The 24,854-nt window shown below is 38.4% G+C and overlaps 1 protein-coding gene across 4 annotated transcripts in view; it reads left to right on the top strand.

The window, feature by feature from the left end:
• Positions 1–4,247: 4,247 nt before the first annotated feature.
• Positions 4,248–24,854, top strand: part of DDX50 (DExD-box helicase 50) — a 35,739-nt gene continuing 15,132 nt past the window's right edge. Inside the window, exons 1-10 of one of the 4 annotated variants that reach the window (XM_073878908.1) lie at positions 4,283–4,436; positions 7,822–7,933; positions 8,036–8,135; positions 8,303–8,602; positions 11,338–11,413; positions 11,787–11,965; positions 13,428–13,545; positions 13,664–13,849; positions 14,337–14,482; positions 19,947–20,096. In XM_073878908.1, the coding sequence (XP_073735009.1) occupies positions 8,549–8,602; positions 11,338–11,413; positions 11,787–11,965; positions 13,428–13,545; positions 13,664–13,849; positions 14,337–14,482; positions 19,947–20,096 (909 nt within the window). In that variant the 5' untranslated portion in view covers positions 4,283–4,436; positions 7,822–7,933; positions 8,036–8,135; positions 8,303–8,548. Of the gene's footprint in view, positions 4,437–7,821; positions 7,934–8,035; positions 8,136–8,302; positions 8,603–11,337; positions 11,414–11,786; positions 11,966–13,427; positions 13,546–13,663; positions 13,850–14,336; positions 14,483–19,946; positions 20,097–24,854 lie in introns of all 4 variants that reach the window. The other 3 variants (XM_073878909.1, XM_025850263.2, XM_025850264.2) reach the window with 3 other exon arrangements.

Here is a 24,854-nt window from a genome sequence, read left to right as displayed (position 1 = left end):
AGGAGAAAACTATTTTCTTGAGGCAGCATGATGACCTGAGTTTAGGAATCAGAGAAGTTTGAATCCCAATTACAATCCTTGGGAGCTGTGTGATGGAGAAAGTTTCCAAACTTCTCTGATTCAGTTTTCTCATCTGTAAAAGGGAGATGGTAATGATAGATCTGACTTACAGAACTGTTGTAAGATCTGAGGCTAATCTAGTCAAAGTGCCCAATGCAGGAGGCACCTGATATCATTATGTGTATATTTTTATATATTTATATATTCACAAAACTTGTCTGATAGGTGAATACATGGCCTACTATACAGGTCCCGTTTTTTGCTAGGTTGTCTGGAATTCCTCCATTTAGAGATTCAGTCCTTTAGGTTAAGATTATAAGAAATTTCATCAATTCAAATCCCGATTTGCCTAGGGAGGTATTATGCCTTGGCTAACAAGTTTCTAGTTAAAATCTGATGCTATAATAGGAATCAAATATGTAACGCATAGGCTTATTTTAGACATTTCATACATTCTGAGATTATCCTCTCTCATCTGGAATCCCAGACCCCTAGGAATACTCAGAGAGTACCTGGGTTCTGCAAAGTATTTTCAGTATTTCAAACATTCTAAAGAAATTGTATATATTCCTTTGCTTAACTCCTTGCTAATTACAACATCAAGTTTCTTTGGCAGTGGTTGAAATTATACCAGCTCAGTAATACAACACCATCACAGGCTGGTGTGACATTGCTAAGCTATATTTGTATCTTATTTATAGATAAGGAGAATGATCATGAGTTTATTACTAAATGCAATTTAGCAGAGACAAAGGTCAGATCTGTGAGGAAAAAACAATGGAGAGAATAATAGTAGTGTTGAAAATTGGGGACCACTACATTTTGAGAACCCCTCCTACTGCTACCTGAGAAGGCTTTTGGGGAATAGGGAAGAAAGACTACTGCCAAAATGGAGTGGGGAAGAGAGACACTGAGAATCATGAAACAAGAAAGGGGGTATCAAAAACAAACTCAGAACTACTTTGCTGGCCTCTACAAATCCTTCTTCCTTTTGAATCCTTAGAGATATGTTCCATCTTTCCCGGTAGTAGCTTCCATTTCTTGGGTAATAGTGCCCTCTTCTGGGTAGCTGATGTGACTACTTTTCCAGCGCTTGATTCAAAACATTTACAAAGTAATTGGCTAAAGAGAGAGTAGGACTTCTCTCCAAAGGTTAAAGTTAAAAAGCTTTTTTCCAGGGGCTTTGGGCCCGCTAAGTTGGTGGAGTGTGGGACTTTTAATCTTGGGGTTGTGAGTTCAAGCCCCACTTTGGGTGGAGAGACTTAAAAATAAAATCTAAAAAAAAAAGCTTTTCCAAGTTTGAATTAGGAGCTACACATCTACATAAATATACATGTGCTAAATGTGTTCAAAGCTGTGTCTTCTCCAAGGCTTTCAAAACCTATCAAAACCTTGAGCTAAAGGTAGAAATGTAAGCTGCTCTGTATATCATCTTTGCAGTACTGTCATATCAGCTGATCCTCCCAATTTCCCTGCACTATCAGCAGGGAAGACATGTTTGTCTCCACATTACTAACAAAAAAGACCAGGTTTTAGAGTTGATTTGGCCGAGGTCATGTGGCTAACAATGGCAGAAACAGCCCTCCTGTTCCCTCCTTCACTTTCTCCTTACTTCTTATTACTCTAAACACTCATTCTATCCTCCAGTATCTTCTAAGCAATTTATAATTGCTCCTTAAACTATTTCCATGTCATAACATTTTAAAACAATAGTTTGATTCCTTTTGTCACATAAGATTGATGTGCAGATGCAAAATGATGACTTTTTAAAAAAACTTTTGCTTTTTAACTATAGAAAAATCTAGCCCTGTAGGTTTGAGAATGACCAGAGAGAGGCAAGTGTATATAGTTCCCTCTTATTTTTATATCTTGAGGTCATAGAGTTTAAGGACCCAAAGCCAAAGGCAAGAGAAATCTTCATAGAATCTTGGAACAGAGCAATAGATGAGGCACCCCAACTCTTAAATTTTAAGAGATAAATTATATCAGTGACTCTGGTAAAATATTTTGGAGAATAAAGATTCTAATAAGATTATATTTTAAATTATTTGTGCATTGAGATTCTACTACTCCTTCATGTTCTTCTCAATAGATATTATCGGATACAAATCTCTTTGAGAGTTATAGAGGGAGCAAATAGGAAAAAAAATTCTCCATTCCTTCATTACCATTCCCAAGTTTTCTAGTTGATATCTACAGAGAGCACAGAGTTACCCAAATTTGGTAGTACTCAAATTTTTTTCGGCTAAGCGACAGCTTGAAGTTACTTATGACTTGGTTTAAGACAGACAGAAGTTTGATTCAATGAGTTTGGGGCTTAGAAAGGCAGGGACTGTAGAGTGTCCTAAATCACAGTCATTCTGAAAAACACTTAATAAACTTGTTAGTGTCTTGCATGGGGAGAATTGAACAGTCTTTCCTTTCTATTTACATACCTGCTATTTGACCTCCAAATGAATGCCAATGTTTTAGAGGAGCTAAAAACTTTATTTCATCAGTATTTGATCTTCAACCACAACAAACTAACATTTGTTCCTATTATCCCAATTTTACAAGTGTGACGTTCTTTGCCACATCCACTCCTTGTTCCTATGTACATCGCGCTCTGTTGTAGGGCTACAAAGACTTTACAGTGGTAGAACTGGGTGGGTGTGAAGGAAAGGAAGAAAAGGATTTAGAAAAGGACAGATCTAGAGATGCACAGTGATTCTCATACTCTACAGAGATGCATTTTTCCAGTATCATTAGCGGACACTCCTTTTGTTCACAGTTGTTTTTTTGTTTTTATTTTTATTTATTTTTTTATTGTTCCCAGTTTTGAATCCATAAGGTAACTTTTAGATCTATAGCCCTTTTGACGTCAGACCAATCCATAGTAGTGCAGAAGGCTTGTAGCCATCATTTGTGGTTTCAGCTATTTATGACCAATCCCCAAACTCCATGACATATAGCGGTTTGTAATTTTTCTAAGACACAAGTATGATGCTCAGGTTACAAGGCTGGTGGTCTTAGAAATTGTCAAGTGCACCTACATCTCAATTTGGTTCTTTGTTCTCCACTCAAGAGTAGCTGGGTTGAAGAGATCACGAAGAGATAAAGAAATGGCTCTGAAAAGAATGCCAACAAGCCAGCACCAGCGATGTAAGAAAAGTGTAGGCTAAGGAATCAACCTTCTGCATTGCCAAAAGATTTCCAGTTTTGTATAAGGCTGTAATTTAGGGGCAGTTAATCCCCATCAATAAAATAAAATCCTTTAATTCACTGTAAATACATAATCTGTCGAAGACATTTAGGCTTGTTTTCTCGCTACGTTTCTCCGGGGTTTTCCTACTCACCCTAATTTCATGGGCGCATCTGTCCCAAAACGCTTTTCGAAACAAAGCCTTCGGGTTGGTGTGGTAGAGAGGGCCCTCAATTTGGATTCAGAAGAGGAGTTCTTTGGTCCTGACTGTGCCACTAACTGAACGTGTGTCTTCAGACAAGCAAATCCCTTAAGAGGAGCTTAGTTTCCCCTCCGTCAGTGGGGAGTGTGAAAAGGACCTAAAATGAACCAAGGACTAATTTCATTACTAAAGCTAAGACTTGAGGTACGATTGTCCAGTTCCGACCTTCACTTCAAGCCCACCTACCCACGGCAGAGCCCGCCAAGCCCCTTCCCACCAGCGCCAGGCCGCCGGCCTCGCGCTAAACCGTTAGACGTTAACGCTTCACCCCGCAATGGGCGGGCCGAGGCCTGCAGCTTCCGGCGGCGAATGGCGAGGCGGCGCCTGGCGCTCCCCACCGGCCTCGCTCGGGCGGGTCCACGCGCAAGCCCGCCGCGCCCGAGCGCCTGTCGGCCGCGGTTGAGGGCCTTCCCAGCTCCAGTAGTGCATGCTGGGAAGCCCCAAAGTGTCTCCGCGGTACCGAGGATAAGTGTTCGTAGTGGGGTACGGAGAGAGAAGTCGGGGGGGAAGGGCGACGCGAATCACTTTATGCTAATAAGTTCGCGCGTCCTTTATGGAGATTGGCCAGGGTTTTGCCCTAGCAGCCAATCACTTTAGAACAAGGGTGGGCCAGTCGAGATCGCTCATACTCCTTGGCTGGGAGGTTGCACACGCGAAGGAAGAGTTTAAATCTAGAGTATCCGGGATTATCTTTTCCCCCCCCCGCCGTGCGGTGCGTGTCCCGGAAGTGACGTAGCCCTGGCCGGGCGGCCGCCCTGCCCCCGCTTCCTTTCACGCTGCTGCCGCCCGTAGGTGGTTGTGGCCACCGAGCCCAGAAGGAGGCGGCGGCGGCGGCGGCGGCGAATGATGCCTGGGAAACTCCTCTGGGGGGACATCATGGAGCTGGAGGCACCCTTGGAGGAGACCGAGAGCCAAAGGAAGGAGAGGCAAAAGGTGCGCTGAGGATGGGCCGCGCCTCTTTTTGGGCTGCGCCGGCTTGGGCGGGGAGGGGACCTGTCTCAGATCTGATGGTCTGTCACAACCCGGCCGGAGCATCGCAGGGCCTCCCCTCGCGCAGCCCTTGTCCCTTTGAGGTCGCTCCGGGCCCATTCCCACCTCCATACCCGTATCCGGCAGAAGGGCTGCACTAGGCTTTGGCCCGGCGTCCCGTGCTCCCTCAGCTCTTACCGCGGGAGCCTAAGAGATGGGCAGACTCAAGTTCCCATCACCGCGGAATCTCTTCTTTCTTTCCGCTTTTTCCTTAAGCAGCGAGGCCTTTTCGGTTCTTATGGGCCGTCTTAGAAGATGATTAAGAAAGATGGTTGCCTTGAATATGTGTTACTTCTCCGTCACCCTGACCTGTGAGGGAGAATCTTGGGGAAATAGATCTTAGGTTTACAAACCTCGATAGCTAGTGTTTAGAGGCTTAAGGAAAAGTGTCACAGCCAGCATTCCTAGGAGTTGGCTGTGATGGAGATCGTGTGGGTTGTTTCACTAGTAGGCTTTACTGTTAGTATTTTCATTCAGTCCACAAGTATCTAATGAGCTTAATTTGTGCCACACTCTTTGCTGGCACCAAGGAGTTCAAGTAAGTCCCTTCCCTCAAGGACCCTGTAGAGGGGTTGCCGAGAATTCCCATCCGCACCCTCAAAAGAGAAGAGACCCAGAGAAGACAGCAGAGCTTCGGTGGGTGAGGAAGCTGTATTTGAAGGCTGACATTTGACAAAAAAATGGAAATATTCTGTGTAGCTCCAGAGGAGGAGAACTTACCTTTCCTACCTTATCACCACGGTAAACTTTGCCGTTCCTGCCAACCAGTTATTTTTCCTCTGTGTGGTGAAATATACATAACATAAAATTTACCATTTTAACTATCTTAAAGTGTTAAGTTTTGTAGCATTAAGTACATTCACATTGTTCTGTAGCTATTACCACCATTCATCTCCAGAACTGAAACTGTTCCTGTTAAACATCAACTTCCCATTGTCCCCTCTCCTCAGTCCCTGGAAATCACCATTCTACTTTCTGTCACTGTGAATTTCACCTCTCTAGATACCTTATGTAAGTGGATTCACCAAGCATTTGTAATTTTGGCTCCTCCTGAAATGCCTGTATCTCCTTTTGCATTCAAATCCTATCTGTTGGGGCACCTGGGTGGCTCAGTTGGTTGAGTGTCTGCCTTCAGATCAGGTCATGATCCCAGAGTCCTGGGATTAGGCCCTGCTTTGGGCTCCCTGCTCAGTGGGGAGCCTGCTTCTCCCTCTCCCTCTGCTGCTCCCCCTGCTTGTGCACATGCTCTCTCTCAAATAAATAAATAAAATCTCAAAAACAACAACAAAAAACAAATCCTATTTCTCTGTCAAGGTTTAGTTTATGTGTCTAATTTTTTTTTTTTAAGATTTTATTTATTTGACAGGGAGAGAGAGAGAGCGCGAGCGTGCAAGCAGGAGGAGTGGCAGGCAGAGGCAGAGGGAGGAGCAGGCACCCCGCAGAGCAGGGGGAGCCCAATGTAGGGCTCGATCCCAGGACCCTGGGATCATGACCTGAGCTGAAGGCAGTTGCCTAACCAACTGAGCCACCCAGGAGCCCTATGTGTTTATTCTAAACATTCTAGTATACACATCTAGTAATCTCATTCCCCTTTGAAGTCTTGTTCCAGTGCTATCTTTATCATTCTGTTGGCATCTATTACGTGCTTCTTTGTAAAGTTAGCTCACTTTTCCCTTTTGTGTCTTCCCCAAAATGTTTCCTAAGATTCTTGAGGGAAATTGCCATATACTTGTCCATCCTTACATATTAATACATTCTTGTAAATTGGTGGCTTTCACGTTGTAGATTCTACAGAAATACTTGTTGATTTTCCTCTAACTGTGAAAGACAGCTAAAGATTGGGAAGCAGATTGGAGTACCAACTAACAGAAGCAGCATTCGGGTAGTGATCTGGCACTGAGTTGAAGATAACTTTGGTTTGGGTATGTAGAGCTATGGAGCTAGGCCTTAGGTTCTCAAAACTGGAGTGCAGGTGAGGAAAGAAGCATGGAAGTGTTTGTTGAAGCCATGAAAATGGTATGAAAGTATACGCAAAGAACAGAGACTTAAGGAGCATCCACAGAAGGAGGAGGGAGAGGAACCATTGGAGAGGGTAGGTGTAAGAGGGTAAGGAAGGGATATAGAGTGTCGTGGAAGCTGAGGAAGTGGACAGTGTCAAGCACTCACTACGGATCTGATGTGGAATGATGTATTTCATCACCATGGGATATTGCTGAGTTTGGACTTGGGGTCTCACTTTACCTTGCTTCATCTTCCTGAAGTATGGGGCCCAAAAGTGATTCTAACCCCAAGGCTGGCTCTGTAAATAACCTTGTTTTTTTTATAGAACTTGTTGGTTTGGGGAAACGTGGGCTAGTTCAGTTAATGAAAGATCAAATGTTGTAACATGTAACTGTATAACTTACGTTAATGTAAAGCTCTACTGTTTACAAAGCATTTTCACATATGTTATTCTATTTTCACAGCATCTCCTCCGTTTTATGGATGAGAAAATTGTATGTGAAAGTACTCTGTAAAATTTATGTAAATCCTGGTGAAAATTTTGGTGGTGGTAGTTTTTGCTATCACTAATAACTACTTTGTAATTTATTTTGAACATTTGACCAAGTAATTTCGAAGTGTTAAATTGCTAAATAATTTCTTGCTGTTTGCACATATTAAAACACTGGTCACCAGTTTGGCATTTTAACACTAAAGTTGCAGAGTTGTCTTTTTTTTTTTTTAAGTTCTGTTAATTAACTAAAAAAACTTTAAAAAAGTTTCAAGGATTACATATACTTGCCCTTCCATGGGAGTATAACAGTTGAGCTTTACATGAATGACAGTTTTGTTTGGTTTGTATATTCTTTAACCTGTTAATTATCAAAGTTCAAAGAGGAAGCATGATGTGAAAAGAGCATGGGCTGTCAAATCAGACAGAGCTTGATTACTAGCACTTCCACTTGAAGGAAATCCTGCATGTGAGTCTTTGGCAAGTACTTACCTCTAAGAACTTCTGTTTCCTCATCAGTAAAATGGCAAAGGTAATACAGGTTCGCTATCCCTTATCCAAAATCCTTGGGGCTGATTCAGAATTCTGGGGATTTTTAGAAGGGTAACACCCCAGTAGGGTTTGGGGCCCCCAATTTATAATCAAACACCTTAATATCAAATGTGAATATGCATACTAAGTGGAATAAATGTTATAAATAGCCTCACATTAGTTCGAGTCAAATTTTTCCACCAAATGAGTTCAGGTTAGGTGAGGTTTTGTCTCCAAATAAGTTACCAAAAAACTTTCGGTTTTCAGAGCTTTATGGATATCGGAATTTCGGATAAGGGATTATGGACCTGTACTTCCCTTATAGGGTTGTTATGAAGATTTAAACAAGATAAGCCGAAAACACATTACACAATGCTGGGTAGGTACTCAATAATTATTAACTTTTTTTCTCTTGGAGATATTAGAAGTTTTTGTTTGCTTTTTAATTTATAAATCTCGGGTTCTCATCTTTTTCTGAAAGGAGCTATTTTGATTTCCCTTAAATCATGTAATGGGATCAGAGATGGGCTAGAGGCCAAGTCTTGAGAATGCAAGAAATGGGATGAGAAAGAAAGCAAGAGGTGAGACTTAGGCTTGGCATTAGCAACCAGTCTGGATTTTTACCAGGTAACTTTTCAAGGTGATGGTAGATTGAGCTTTGCTGGTTGGGGAGTCAACGCTCTTAAGTTCTCTAGAGTCTTAAGAGGAGAGCTTGTGACCCTCTTGTTGCTTCTTTGTTTTTCCACAGAGTGATAGAAGGAAGTCAAGGCACCATTATGACTCAGATGAGAAATCAGAAACAAGAGAAAATGGTGTTACAGATAACTTGGATGCTCCCAAGCCCAAAAAAGCTAAAATAAAAGAGAAGCTAAATGGAGACACTGAAGAAGGATGTAATAATAGACTTTCAGATGAATTTTCTAAATCTCAAAAGTCAAGAAGAAAAGATCTGTCAAATGGAGATATTGGTGAATATGAAAAAAAATCAAAGCGAATGTCATCCTTAGATAGTTCTACTCATAAATCAAGTGATAATAAACTAGAGGAGGTATGAATACTTTTTGTTATGCATTTGCCATTATCCTTGAAATACAGGCTAATTTGATTTTTTAGACTAATTAGAATTGATTCCATAATGTTTCCTGCTTAGTGTTCAGTATCCTCAGTTGAACAGTGGAGTCTATACAGCTGAAACCTGATGAGCCTTTTATTCTTTGTCCCTTGTTTCTGTCATTGTATTGCCTTTTTCTTTGGGTGGAAGTGGGGGGGGGGATAGTCAAATGTAAACCTTTCCTGTACATTTGGGTTCCTAAATAGTTTTTCCAAATTGCTTATTGATGGTCACCTACTTGATTTCTTATGGTTATTTCAGTCCCTACCAGTACTCATGAATTGACGTCTGACTTCCTGAAACAAGGTACATAAAGCCTCTTGACTTTGTGTATTTTGCCTTCTGCTTTTTCTGCTTCTGTAACGATAGCATCTAAGTGATCTTTAGATCTTACTGTAACTCAATCTTAAAGCTGTTTGCATTTTTTAAACAAAAATGAAACCTAAAAATGATCTGAAGAAATCTGTTCTGGATATTAATTTTTTTGGAAGTTGTAGAAAACATGCTTAGTGTAGAATTCACTTTGCTGGACCCATTGCTTTTGCCCATACCTGTTAGAGTAGATATTTTCTTGCACAGAATTTATTCAATTTGTTCTTGCAGTTTTCCTCTAGCAGAGTTCATAGATTTGTCTAGGTATCATAAATTGTCAGTAACTCAAGTCCTCCGAAAGAAACAACCTTGATAGTCTTAATAATTCTTGGTAATCAGTAGTTCTTTATATTTTAAAATCTGATGGTTGCCAATAATTTAAATATATCTGAGCCTAATTTAATGTGTAATCTTTGGAGAGCTTTGGGAAAACATGTTGAATTTTTGCCTTAAAATATGGCATTTTTGTATTTGTGAATTTGATATTTGTCAGGAAGCACATATGGTAGAGAGTTGATCTAAATAAGGCCCTACAAATTTGTATTGCTAGTAGCAGGATGTACAGGGTTGCTTTTGCTCTGTTGGGATTTTACCCGGTACAATGCTCTGTATTATAATAGGCTTAATTGTTCATTATTTTTTTAGATCACACTTGGGTTCAGGAATTCTTCTTCTAGGCATTTATCTTCCTAAAGAGATAATCATGAGGTGTGCAGGGATGTATGAAACTCTTATCACAGTGTTGTTGATACAAGCAAAAAATTTATGCATCTTAAATGTCTGATAGTAGGCAGTTGATTTTAGAAAATATGCTAGATCTATGCAATAGATGACATCTGTCCTAAAGGTTGTAAAAGAGTGTTAAAAAGGTATTCAGGGGTTGCCTGGCTGGCTCAGTAGAGCATGCAACTCTTGATCTCAGGGTCATGAGTTCAAAAAAATAAATAAGTTATTAAAAGGTATTCAGTGTATCCTATTAAATGAAAAAAACCACATTACAATACAGTATATACAGTATTACTTTTATTTAAAAACATTTAAGGGTGCCTGACTGGCTCAATTGGTAGAGCATGTGACTTAATCTCAGGGTCGTAAGTTTGAGCCCCATGTTGGATGTGGAGATTACTTAAAACTAAATAAATAAATAAATAAAATTTATATGTGCATAGACTGAGGTTTGGAGGAGTACTTGTTTCAAATGTGGCTTTAGCTGACTGGATTATAGTTTTATTTCTGTTTATATGTGGCTTCTACAATGAAAATGTATTACTTTTGTAATAAGTTTTTTTTTCTTTTTAATCTTAAGATAATAGCCTTGAGGTTTGCTTAAATGGCTTACAATTTCAGTTTAATATTATGTCTTTTATCTGGTCTCTGTTTGAAACTGCTATTTTTTTGTGTATGGTTCTGAAACTATCTTCTTTTAACATAGCGATAATAAAGTTAACTGGTAGATACATTGTCTTCGTTCTATATACACATTGACTAGTATATAAAGTTTTCCATAGATGTTAAATGATTATGTCATGCTAACCTGTACATGTGTTCAAGAAATTTTCAAGCTTACAGGAACTTTTCTTTGTTTTGGTGACCTAAAACATGCTATTTAGAGCCATAGAACAACTTTTTTTTAACATTTATTTTTAGAAACAATTTACTTTCCTCATTGTGTAATTTTTTTTAGGTTGGTTTATAGGCTTCTGTTAGACCTTGCAATTAATACTGTCTGTATCTGTGAATATGACTTAGATGATCAAATAGCTCTTCTGTAATGTCTCAATCAAATGGAAATACATTTTGATTTATGTAGTAGATGTATTTCTAAAGGGAGTTTTATTTGTGAGTTAATAATTTTAAAATGTACTGTGGGAGGGGCGCCTGGGTGGCTCAGTCAGTTAAGTGTCCGACTCTTGATTTCGGCTCAGGTTGTGATCTCATGGGTTGTGAGATGGAGCCTGGTATTGGGCTTCATGCTGGGCATGGAGCCTGCTTAAGATTCTCTCTCTCTCTACCCCATCCCCCGCCTCCTCTCTAAAAAAAATGAAAAACGAGAAAAAAGAAATAAAATGTACTATGGGAAAATGTATTGAGTAAACTTGCTGTTTAAAGGGATACTTTTGAAATTAAAAGGATCTTCCACTAATGTATCATGTAAGTTAATCTATAGAATTTTTGCAAGTACTAGCTAAAGTTGATTTGTTAGCTCATTCAGTAAAACGAAAAACGGTAAATGAGTAAGATTCTAAATATCTAGTTGAATATGAACTATATTAGTTAGAACTTTGATTTCATTTTGACAGACCCTAACACGTGAACAGAAAGAAGGCGCCTTCTCCAATTTCCCTATTTCTGAAGAGACAATAAAGCTTCTAAAAGGTACTATGAATTTTAATGGATATACAACTGAAAATCTACGACTAGGATTTTGTAAAAAATCTTTGCCTCTTCTGACCAAAAGGAGAATATAGGAAGCATAAGAGAAATAGCTGTTCTTTAATTGCAGTTATTTCTACATCATCCTTTTTGATACTCTAACTGGTGTTTAACTTTAAATAATTGTATGTATTTGTCAGAAGTGTCAGACCAAATTTTTTTTTTTAATTCCTCTTTGCGGTAGGAATAACTGTAAATATCACTAGGTATTGTATTTTTAGGCTGACGTTGAGGAATCTGGCTTGTCATTTTCAAATAAAAATATTTTTTCCTAAAGCTAATCTTAAATATATTTCAATGAAATCTCATTTTACAGGTCGAGGGGTATCATATCTCTTTCCTATTCAAGTTAAGACCTTTGGTCCTGTATATGAAGGAAAAGATTTAATTGCTCAAGCACGGACAGGAACAGGAAAGACATTCTCTTTTGCCATCCCCTTGATTGAAAGACTCCAAAGAAATCAAGAAGCAATTAAAAAAAGCCGCTCACCAAAGGTAACCATTATAGGGAGTAAAAGGTTTAAAACATTACTCTAATGGAAAGGGAAAGAAAGAATATACTGATCTTAAGTTCAAGTACCCCCAAGATAGAAAAGTTAGCTCTGTGGCATAAAGTAAAAATTTAGATCCTAAAGCAAAAATTAGTTGATTTTTAACATAAATCTCAAGTAAAGTTGAATGAAGTAGTTATTTTGCATATGAATATAATGTGTATGGATTCATAGATGTCTTTGATAAATGTATGTTATGAAGCCAGCATGTCTGATTTTAGGTATATTTATAGTGAGTATATTTAGTGACCTTCTCTTCTTTTTTTTCAGTCTTGATCTTTGCTTTTAAACAATGAATTTGCTAAAGAGGTATTCATTTATTTAGTCATTCAGTTAATAATATCATCTATTTCACTGGTTGACTTTTTAAGAAGAGATTATAGAGATGATTTTGTTAGTCCCTATGTTATTGGGGTACTGGAGATCTATCTTAATTGTAGTAGAGAACAGAGAGGACTTAGTGAAATTTTATCCTAAAATTTGATGTTTTCAGAATCTGTATTCACTTTAAGGTTAATAAAAGTGAAGAAAAACAATCAGTATCATAATTTGAACAGATATGTGACTAAAAGTAATTTGTTCTTTAAGACTCCTAAATGGCATTGCAATGTGAAAGTAAATTCACATGTATTAATATAATTAAGTCATAATGGTCTTGGATCAGGTTGGCCAACAGGAACTACCTTTTTTAGAGAGTTTTGTTTCTTAGGTGAAATTAGGAAAGACTGCAAGTAATAGAAATAGGACACGTTCCAACACTGCCTTAAAAAGCTTTTATGCTAGAAGGACATCATTGGAGAGTCCAGCTCCACCACTTCTAGCTGTTTGATCTTGGGCAAAACTCTTAACTTCTCTGAGACTCAGGTTCCTCATCTGTACAATTAGGATAATAATGCCACCTCATAGGGTTTTTGTGAGGATTGAATTATGTAATTCATGTAAAACACTAGTTCTGTGCCAGGCACTGTTTGAAGTGTAAGGAATACAGTAACTTAAATTGACATGAATCCCTGTCGCCATGGAGCTAATATTTTAGTGTATGAGACAGACAATAAACAAGTAAGTAAAACATAAATGTTTTACATGACATGAGTGCTAAGGAGAAACAGTTAAGGGAGGAGTGAAGCATATGAAAAGAGGGTTAAGAACCTCATTGAGAAAGTGAGTTTTGAAGAGAGACCTGAAGGAAGAGGGGAGGGTATTATAAATCTAAGTTACTGTTCTTGTTGTCATTTGTGCTGTCTTTATTTTTTAATTTTTTGTGTGTGTATGTGCTCTGTCTTTAAATACTATGACTTTAATGTTGAGATTCCTAGTTTTAAATGCACCTTAAAAAAAAGTCTTCTCAGTTTGAATTTAGATGTTTTTAGAAAAGTATCTTTTTATTTTTTAAACCTCTTGCTTAGGTTCTTGTTTTGGCTCCTACAAGGGAACTGGCAAACCAAGTAGCCAAAGACTTCAAAGATATCACTAGGAAACTCAGTGTGGCATGTTTTTATGGTGGAACATCCTATCAAAGCCAAAGTGAGTAAATAATGTATGATAGTAGTGCAAAGATCTATTTGCTACTTAAATCTGAAGAAATAATGTGAAAACATATATTTGATCTTTATATATTACTGATACTTCTCTCCTCTCACAGTTAATCATATTCGAAATGGTATTGACATCTTGGTCGGGACTCCTGGTCGTATCAAAGACCATCTGCAGAGCGGCCGATTAGATCTTTCTAAACTGCGCCATGTTGTGCTTGATGAAGTGGATCAAATGTTAGATTTAGGTTTTGCTGAACAAGTTGAAGATATTATCCATGAATCCTACAAAACTGGTATATCCTAATTCAAAATAAACACATTAGCAATTTTTCTTATATTTAAAAGGTTACAAATTTTTTATTTCATAATTATTTTTACATTGTCCCCAGTGTTCTAACAAAGCTAAAGTTACTTGGTACCTGTTCTTTTCCTGAACAAGAAAGTACAATGGTGACCTTTAACTGTTTGTTAGCTTCCTATGCTTTCTTTCATGTATTATTTTTTATAGTCACTAGTTAGATTTACTAACTCATTTTACTGATTTCTTTGCTCATTGTCCCTTCTTAAATTCTCACCTTTTTTCTGGGGTCAGTTTTCTTCATACTTTCTCCCAGTTTTGAAAGTTGAAAGTTTTAATAATTGTAATGAAGTTTGTATGTTCAAAATGTACCCCAAATTTTGAATTTTTTTATGATTTCTTTGAAGTTTGGGGGGGCTTTTCAAGAGCTGACTACATCATGGATGTTAAGAAAGCATTTGATTTCTTTTTGTTTATTTAAGATTCTGAAGACAATCCTCAGACTTTACTTTTTTCTGCAACTTGCCCACAGTGGGTATACAAAGTTGCAAAAAAATACATGAAATCCAGATACGAACAGGTTGACCTTGTTGGAAAAATGACTCAAAAGGCTGCAACTACTGTGGAAGTAAGTAGCTAGCTTTCTGGCATGATAGATTGTAGCTTTTAGTTGGTATTTGAAATTTGTTGAAGCTAAACTCAAGTTTTGGGTACTAGTTCAGGCTAAATGTTCCTTTCCTTTCCTTTCAAGATTATTCATTTATTTGTCAGAGAGAGAGCGCACATGCACAAGCAGGGCGAGTGGCAGGCAGAGGGAGAAGCAGGCTCCCCGCTGAGCAAGGAGCCCGATTTGGGACACCATCCTAGGACTCTTGGGATCATGACCTGAGCTGAAGGCAGATGCTTAACTGACTGAGCCACCCAGGCATCCCCAAATCTTTCTTTTTGCCTTTAGTCAGTAAGATACCTGTGTATTTCTATGATCTGAGACTGAGGAGCAGAATAAAATAAATCAGAGAAGAAAAGTATGTTAACAGATAAGTCCTAACAGGTGATATACAGGCAGCTGTAGAGAGAGACTTAAAGTATGTAGAAAAGGACAAAAGGGGCAGTTATATCAATTTGAAGAAAATAGCGCCAGGATAATGTGTTAAAAGCTTAGGTGAAAAAGTTAGATCTCCATCTCATACCCTATACCAAAAAAATTCTCAAAAGAATTTTATTTATTTTTTTTAAATTTTTTATTGTTATGTTAATCACCATACATTACATCATTAGTTCTTGATGTAGTGTTCCATGATTCATTGTTTGTGCATAACACCCAGTGCTCCACGCAGAACGTGCCCTCTTTAATACCCATCACCAGGCTAACCCATCCCCCCACCCTCCTCCCCTCTAGAACCCTCAGTTTGCTTTTCAGAGTCCATCGTCTCTCATGGTTCGTCTCCCCCTCCGACTTACTCCCCTTCATTCTTCCCCTCCTGCTATCTTCTTAAGAATTTATTTTTTTTTTAAAGATTTATTTAAGAGAGGGAGAGAGAGCGCACGCGCATGGGGTGGGAGGAGGGGCTGAGGGAGAGAGAGTCACAAGTAGACTGTGCTGAGTGCGGAGCCCAGTGTGGGGCTCGATCCCATGACTCCAAGATCATGACCTGAACCGAAACCAAGAGTCGGACACTTGACTGACTGTGCCACCCAGGTGCCCCCTCAAAAGAATTTTAAAAAGTGAGCCATAAAATCATTTAAAGCAGGTGTAGATGAACAGTTGATTTCAGGAAAGGGAAAGCTTTTCTAAACATAAAGTCAGAAGAAGATACCATAAAGGAAAAGGATAATTGTCACTCCGTGAAAATTCAAACTAATAGTATATTTAAAAAAAAATTAAGGGGTGGGGTGCCTGGCTCGCTCAGTCAGAGAATATGACTTTATCTCAGGGTCATGAGTTTGAGTCCCATGTTGGATGTAGAACTTACTTAAAAGGAAAGAAAACGGAAAAGAGAATGGAATGGAATTAAGGTAATATTTGCATTTATGAGAGGTACCGTATACGTCACTTTCCATTTAATAGATGTACGTATATGTGTATGTATACATAAATAAAAATAGTCTAAGCAATAGTATAATGTATAAGTACAGTGGAATGGTTAAAAAGAATGAATTTGAGGGCGCTTGGGTGGCTCAGTTAAGTGTCTGCCTTCGGCTCAGGTCATGTCCCAGGATCCTGGGATCAAGCCCTGCATCGGGCTCTCTGTTCAGTGGGGAGACTACTTCTCCCTCTCCTTGTGCTGCTCCCCCTGCTTGTGCTCTCTCTCCCTCTCTGTCAAATAAATAAATAAAATCTTTAAAAAAGAGAGAGAATGAATTTGAGTGGCAAAAACTAAATTACAAAATGATACATATAGAATTATACTATATATATATATATCTAGAGATCATGACCTGAGCCGAAGGACAGACACTTAACTGCCTAAGCCACCCAGGTGCCCCTAGAATTATACTATATTTTCCAAAAAATAAATAATACTAAATGGATTGTTTAGATATTTATGTAAACGTATAAAGATAGGTTGGAAAAGAGAAACATCAAATTACTGGTAATAATCACTTCTGGAAAAGAGGACTTATAGTACAGAATAGTGAAAGGAAGCTTTCTTTTGTATTTTGTAATGGCTGAAAATTTTCTTTTTTTTTTAAGATTTTATTTATTTATTTGACAGAGAGAGAGCACAGATAGGCAGAGTGGCAGGCAGAGGGAGAAGCAGGCTCTCTGCAGAGCAGAGAGCCCGATGTGGGGCTCAATTCCAGGGCCCGGGATCATGACCTGAGCCGAAGGCAGACGCCCAACTGACTGAGCCACTCAGGCGCCCCTGGCTGAAAATTTTCTAAGAGTAAAATGTATCAGTGAAAAAAACTTATTAAGGATGTTTTCGAACATATGCAGAAATTGAATATTATAAGGGACCTGATGTACCCATCACCAGGCTTTAATGATGATCTTTTCTAAACCCCCATACCTTCTTCATTCCTACCTTTCTTTTTTTTTTAAAGATTTTATTTGTCAGAGAGAGAGAGCACAAGCAGGGGGAGTGGCAGGCAGAGGGAGAAGCAGGCTCCCTGCTGAGTAGGGAGCCTGATGTGGTGCTCGATCCCTGGACCCTGGGATCATGACCTCAGCGGAAGGCAGCTGCTTAACCGACTGAGCCACCCAGGCGCCCCTCATTCCTACCTCTGAAGCAATCCAGTCATTCTTTCATTTTCATGTAATTGTATATAATTTTTAAAGGATAAGTATTCTTTTGGGGCACCTGTGTGGCTTAGTCAGCTAAGTGTCTGCCTTTGGCTCAGGTCATGATCCCCAGGGTCCTGGGATCGAGCCCCACATTGGGCTCCCTGCTCAGCTCCCTGCTCTGCTTCTCTCTCTCCCTCTGTGCTCTCTCTCACTTTGCTCTCGCAAATAAATAAAATCTTTAAAAAATAAATAAAGGATAAGTATTCTTTAAAAAACAAAACAAAAACCACAGTTATTATCATAGTAGGAAAAACCCAGTGGTTCTTTAGTATTATTAAATATCTAGTATCCACATTACCCTACTTATCTTTTTTTTTTTTAAATAGTCTGAATCCAAATAAGATCTTTTTTTTTTTTAAATATTTTATTTATTTATTTTGACAGAGAGAGAGACAGCGAGAGAGAGACAGTGAGAGAGGGAACACAAGCAGGGGGAGTGGGAGAGGGAGAAGCAGGCTTCCTGCGGAGCAGGGAGCCCGATGCGGGGCTCGATCCCAGGACCCTGGGATCATGACCCGAGCCGAAGGCAGACGCTTAACGACTGAGCCACCCGGGCACCCCCAAATAAGATCTTTAAACTGCCACTGGTTTGGGGTGTTTGGGTGGCTCAATCGGTTTAAGCGCCCAAGTCGTGATTTCAGCTCAGGTCTTGATCTCAGGGTTAGGACTTTCAAGCCCCGCCTACTTAAAAAAAGATAAATTGCCACTGGTTTATTTTTCTCTTAAATCTTTTATAATCGACATGTTCCTCTGTCTCTTTTTTATTCTAATTTTTTGTTAAAAGGAAATGATCATTTTTCAAATGATGAATTTCCCAAAGTCTCAGTTTTGCTGATTTGCATTCCTGTGGTATTATTTAACATGTTCCTCCACCTTCATTTTCCTGTGAATTGATGGTTGGATTGTGAGGCTTGATCAGATTTAGATTCTTTTTTGAGAATGGGGAGGAAGCAAGACTTTGTCATAGGTGGTACAAATGATTCTTTGTTTTCTTCTTTGTTCTTTTCTGTTTTCCAGGTGCTCTGTAATTAATATGTATTACATTTTAAAAACAATTTTTTGAGATATATGTTAAAATGCACAGATTTAGAATATACAACATCAGTTTTCCTCCAACATTGTTTTATTTATTATTATTACTGTTTTAAAAATTCTTTACTTAAAATCAATGTAGTTAACATATACCGTATTATTAGTTTCAGGAGTAGAATTTAGAGATTCATCAGTTGCATGTAACACTCAGTGCTCATTGTGTTAAGTGCCCTCTTTAAAGCCCATCACCCAGTTACCCCATCTCCCCATCCACCTCCCCAACATTATTGTTTTAAAGATTTTATTTTTTTAATTCTTTTTACTTTTATTTCATTTTATTATTTTTTAAATATTTTATTTTGTTATTTGTCAGAGAGAGGGAGAGAAAGAGCCTCAGCAGGGGGAGCAGCAGGCAGAGGGAAAAGCGGGGAGCCCGATGTGGGACTCAATCCCAGGACCCTGAGATCATGATCTGAGCGGAAGGTGACACTTTTTAACCAACTGATCCACCAGGTGCCCCAAGTCAAAAGAGTTTTACAGTAACCACTCATATAGCCACCAGCTAGGTCCTACCATTAATATTTCACTATATATGAATTTCACTTTATATTTCACTTATATCCATCTTTTTTATTCCTTTCATATTGCAGAAATGAGCATGGTTCCTCATAAGTACTTTAGCGTGTATATTATTAACTAGAGTTGGATATTGACAGATTTTTTGAGGCAAAATTCACATAATTAAATAAACTGTATATAACATGTACAGTTGAGTGTCTGTACATACATGATGTTGTGCAACCACAGCTTCTCTCTACTTCCAAAACGCTTCATCACCCCAAAAGGAAACCCAATAACCATGAAGCAGTTAGTTCCTCCCCATTCTCCCTTTTTCCCAGCCCCTGGCATTAACAATCTGCTTTCTGTCCCTAGGGACTTATCTATTTTGGATACTTCATGTAAATGTGATCATATAATATGTGACTTTTTTTGTGTTGGGCTTCTTTTAGTTAGTATATTTCTGAGGTTTATATAATATTTACAGTTTTTAAAAGATAAGATTTACATACAGCAAACCCAGAATTTTAAGTACATTTGTTTAGTTTTGACAAATTTGTTACATGTGTATCACCCAAACCCCTACCCAAATATAGAAATATTACCATCATCCCAGAAATTTCCCTCATGTTGCTACTCAGTCAAGTCCCCCATCCAGAGATAGCTACTGTTCTGATTTTTTTTCTTTTTCTTTTTTTTTAAGTGGGCATCGAGCCTACGTAAAAACATGGGGCTTAAACTCACGACCCTGAGATTGAGACCTGAGCTGAGATCAAGAGTCGGCCACTTAACCGACTGAGCCACCCAGGCACCCTTGTTCTGAATTTTTTCTACCGTAGATTAGTTTTGCCTATTCTAGAGCTTGATATAAATGGAATCCTGTGTGTATTCTCTTTCTGTAAGGCTTCATTTACCTAGCATATGTTTTGAGGTTAATCCATATTGTTGCATGTATCAATAGTTGATTCTTTTCTCTTTTTTTTAGTTCCTTTTGATTATTGAATAGTATTACATTGTATAAATATACTACAATTTGTTTATCCTTTCACCTGTTGATGGCCATTTGTATATTGTTTTTAAGTGGGTTTGGGGAGAATTGTCTTACTGTATGCCAGAAAGGCTGATTCTTGAACAAATAGAAAAAAATATATACAAAATAAGTCTTTTTCACTAATTTTAATGAAACAGATACTTGGTATTTTCTTTCCTCAAGCATTTGGCCATCCAGTGCCATTGGTCTCAGAGGCCAGCAGTTATTGGAGACGTCCTTCAAGTCTACAGTGGGTCTGAAGGGAGGGCCATTATTTTCTGTGAAACCAAAAAGAACGTAACTGAAATGGCCATGAATCCACATATAAAACAGGTAAGTATTTTCTCGTGCTTTCTCTAATTGAGATTATAGGGATGATTCATTGAACAAAAATACTGTCCTTTGTGGACTAGGTTTGATAGTCTTTTTTTTTTTTTTTTTTTTTTTTGAGAGAAAGAGAAGGGCGGGGGAGAGAGAGCATGGCCGGGGGGACAGAGAGAAAGGCAGAGGGAGAGGGAGAGAGAGAGAATCCCAAGCAGGCTCTATGCCCAGCGTGGAGCCCAGCAGGGGAGACTTGATCTCACAACCCTGAGATCATGACCTGAGCCGAAATCAAGAGTCAGACACTTAACCGACTGAGCCACCCAGGCACTCCAAGATTGTCAGTTTTAGAATTGAGTCTAATTCAGAAGGAAGTTATAGCCAGCCTGTCATGATCTTTTAAGTTAAGATAGAAGTCTACCCATTTTCATGAGAAGGCTTTTTTAAGACTTTGCATAATGTGATCTTGAAAATATAAAAGTTGAAACAAAATGAGTTTTTATGAGCAAGAGGGAGTAATATTTTAAAGTTGTGTTATAAAATGAATCACAAATATTTATTGAATGAATGGCTCAGAATACTAAGTCCATGTCTTTTTTAACTTTTTATAGTAGAAAATTTTAAACATATACAAAAGTTGACAGTGTAATGAACCCCTGTGTATTCATTCTCCAGCTGCAACAATTACCCTATTTCATCCACATGCCCACTCACTTCCTGCTCCTGAATTATTTTGATGGAAACCCTAGGTAACATATTATTACATCCATAAATATTTGGATATTATGAGTCTCTAAAAGAAAGGAATTGTTCCTGTTTTTGTTTTTTTTTTTTTAAGATTTTATTTATTTATTTGACAGAGACACAGAGAGAGAGAGGGAACACAAGCAGGGGCAGTGGGAGAGGGAGAAGCAGGTTTCCCCCCGAGCAGGGAGCCCGATGTGGGGTTTGATCCCAGGTCCCTGGGATCAGGACCTGAGTCGAAGGTAGACACTAAACGACTGAGCCACTCAGGCGCCCCAAGAATTGTTTTGTTTTTTTTTTAAACTCAATACTGTTACCACATTTAAAAATTAACAGTAATTAATATCTTCAAATGTCAACTAGTGTTCAGATTGTTCATTGCCTCATGATTGCTTTTTCTTTTATAGTTTTTGTCTTGAATCTGGATCCAAATAAGATTTGTAAATTATGTGATTTCATTAAGTCTCTTTAATGTATGGATTCCTTTCTCATCTATTTTCTTTTAAACTTTTTTTTTAAAGATTTTATTTATTTATTTGACAGAGAGAGCACAAGTAGGCAGAGTGGCAGGCAGAGGGAGAGGGAGAAGCAGATACCCCGCTGAGCAGGGAGCCTCACACAGGGCTCGATCCCAGGACCCTGGGAACATGACCTGAGCCAAAGGCAGATGCTTAACCGACTGAGCCACGCAGGCGCCCCTCATCTATTTTTTTTTCTTGTAGCTTTTTTTGTTGTTTAAGAAATCAAGTTTCCATAATCTAGAGTATTGCTTCTTTGTGGCATCATTTAACCTGTTCCTCTGTCTTCTGTATTTTCTGAAAATTCGGGTTGGTTTGTTTAATTAGGGCAAAACTATGTTATAGGAGTATATAATGTGTAGCTCTTTCTCTTTTTGTGATATTAACATCCGTTGATAGTAATGCCATCAGTTCTTATGTCAGTATCTGTCCAATCATTTCTGTTGTTTGTGACTTGTTATCTAGTAGATTCCTGAAGAAGGGCTTATGGAAATAATATTGCCTGTTAATAATAGCATGTTTGTAAATTTATACCTGAAAACCATTTGGCTAGATACTAAAATTCTTGGTTCATGTTTTCTTTCCTTCAGTGTCTTGAATATATTTTGCCATTGTTTTGGGGGTAAAGCATTCTGTAAAAAGTCTGATTCCAGTCTGTTTTTTTCTCCTTATAAGATTTTGCCTTTAGGCAAAAGACTTTCTAAATTTTTCTTTAAAAATCAGGGACCCCTGGGTGGCTCAGGTTAAGTGTCCAACTCTTGGCTTCAGCTCAGGTTATGATCTTATGGGTTGTGAGATCGAGCCCCACATCAGGCTCTGCACTCAGCAGGGAGTCTGAAGATTCTCTCCCTCTGCCCTTCCCCGCACTCATGCAGGTACTCTCTCTCTCTCTCTAAAATGAATAAATCTTTAAATCAGTAGTTTTTTTTTTTTAATCAGTAGTTTTATTTGAATGTGTTTTGTATTGTTCGTGGTCACTTTTTGTGGGTACCCTGTAGCTTCAACTATATTTTTTAATATTTCAGCAAAATTTTCTTGAATTACAATTTTTTGGTGTTTGGTTTGTCTGATTGCCTTTTTTTTTTCTTTAGGGTCCTCTTTCTATGTTGGTTTCTTTTTTTTCCTCTTCTTTGTCACTTTATCGCAAATCCTTTTCATCTCTTTATTTCACTTTTTTTTTAAAGATTTTATTTATTTATTTGAGAGAGCGAGCATGAGAGGGAAGAGGGTCAGAGGGAGAAGCAGACTCCCTGCTGAGCAGGGAGCCAGATGGAGGACTCGAGCCCGGGACTCCAGGATCATGACCTGAGCCGAAGGCAGTTGCTTAACCAACTGAGCCACCCAGGCGCCCTTTATTTCACTTTTTCAAGATTTCCTATTTTTAAGGCATTAGCTCTTACGTTTGCTCAGTCTTCTGTTCCTTCCGGTAAAGTCTTCGTTTGTGAAGAGTCTTTATCTTTCTGCTTCTTGGTTGAGTCATTTCACCTCTTTTTTTGTTTTTCTCATTTTGATTTTTCTTGTTCTTTCATGTATTATTTAAAAATTTCTCTTAGCTTATTCGGACACATAATGCTATACTTTCTGTTTGTTTTGTTGGGCGTGCCTTTCTAGAGCTCTTTCATGATTTGTGGGGATATTATTCTGCTTATTTTTTCCCTCTTCTAATTACTTTTTGTGGGATTCAGCTGTGGTCCTTTTTAATTAAGTTTTTAATTTTATTTCCAGTATAATTAACATACAGTGTTATATTATTTCCAGGTGTACAGTATAGGATTCACCTATTCTATGCATTACTTAGTGCTCATGATGATGAGCATCTTTAATCCACATCATCTATTTCACCCCTCCCCCAACTCTCCTCCCCTTTGGTAACTATCTGTTTGTTCTCTGTAGTTAAGAGTTTGTTTCTTGGTTTATCTTTCTCCCTTTTTTGTTTTTTTTTTCCTTTGTTCATTTGTTTTCTTAAATTCCGTATATGAGTAAAATCATATGGTATTTGTCCTTCTCTGACTCATTTCACTTAGCATCATACTCTCCAGCTCCATCCATGTTGCAAATGGTAAGATTTCATTCTTTTTTATGGCTGAATAATATTTCATTGTATATGCATACCATATCTCCTTTATCCATTCATCTGTCAGTGGGCACTTGGGCTGCTTCCATAGTTTGGCTGTTGTAAATAATGCTGTAATAAACATAGGGTTGCATGTATCCCTTTGATTTAGTGTTTTGTATTTTGGGGGCAAATATCCAGTAGTATAATTACTGGATCTTAGGGTAGCTTAAGTATTCTCTATTTTTAACTTTTTTTCATTTACTTTTTATTAACATATAATGTATTATTTGTTTCAGGGGTACAGGTCTGTGATTCATCAGTCTTACCCAATTCACAGCACTCATCATAGCACATACCCTCCCCAGTGTCCATCACCCAGCCACCCCATCCTTCCCACTCCCCTCCATTCCAGCAACCCTCAGTTTGTTTCTTGAGATTAAGAGCCTCTTATGGTTTGTCTCCCTCTCTGGTTTTGTACTATTTTATTTTTTCCTCTCTTCCCCCATGATTCTCTGCCTTGTTCTCTAATTCCACATATTAGCAAGATCATATGATAATTGTCTTTCTCTGATTGACTTACTTTGCTTAGCATAATACCCTCTAGTTCCATCCACGTCGTTGCAAATGGCAAGAGTTCATTCTTTGATGACTGCATAACATTCCATTGTGTATATACATATATATTTATGCCACATTTTCTTTATCCATTCATCTGTCGATGGACATCTAGGCTCTTTCCATAGTTTGGCTATTGTGGACATTGCTGCTATAAACATTGGGGTGCACGTGCCCCTTCAGATCACTGCATTTGTATCTTTGGGGTAAATACCCAGTATTGCAATTGCTAGGTCATAGGGTAGCTCTATTTTCAGCTTTTCAAGGAACCTCCATGCTGTTTTCCACAATGGCTGCACCAGTTTGCATTCCCACCAACAGTACACAAGGGTTCCTTTTTCTCTACATCCTTGCCAACACCTGCTATTTCTTGTGTTTTTTGATTTTAGTTATTCTGACAGTGTAGGGTGATATTTCATTGTAGTTTTGATTTACATTTCCCTGGTCGTGAGTGATATTAAGCATCTTTTCATGTGTCTGTTGACCATCTATTTGTATGTTTTTGGAGAAATGTCTGTTCATGTCTTTTGCCCATTTTTTAATTGGATTGTTGGGGTATTTTTGGTGCTAGGAACTGTGATCTTTACTGTTGCTCATTTTTAGGTGAAATTAATCTTTTTTAAAGATTTTTTTTTTTTTTTGGGGCGCCTGGGTGGCTCAGTTGGTTAAGCGACTGCCTTCGGCTCAGGTCACGATCCTGGAGTCCCGGGATCGAGTCCCGCATCGGGCTCCCTGCTCGGCGGGGAGTCTGCTTCTCCCTCTGACCCTCTTCCCTCTAGTGCTCTCTCTCATTCTCTCTCTCTCAAATAAATAAATAAAATCTTTAAAAAAAAAAAA

The sequence above is a fragment of the Callorhinus ursinus genome, unplaced genomic scaffold, assembly GCF_003265705.2.
Source record: "Callorhinus ursinus isolate GAN/ISIS: 27379988/994484 unplaced genomic scaffold, GSC_fseal_2.0 scaffold31, whole genome shotgun sequence".
Classification (NCBI taxonomy): domain Eukaryota; kingdom Metazoa; phylum Chordata; class Mammalia; order Carnivora; family Otariidae; genus Callorhinus; species Callorhinus ursinus.
Note: the sequence above shows the minus strand (reverse complement) of the source record. Positions and strands in the feature narration are given on the sequence as shown.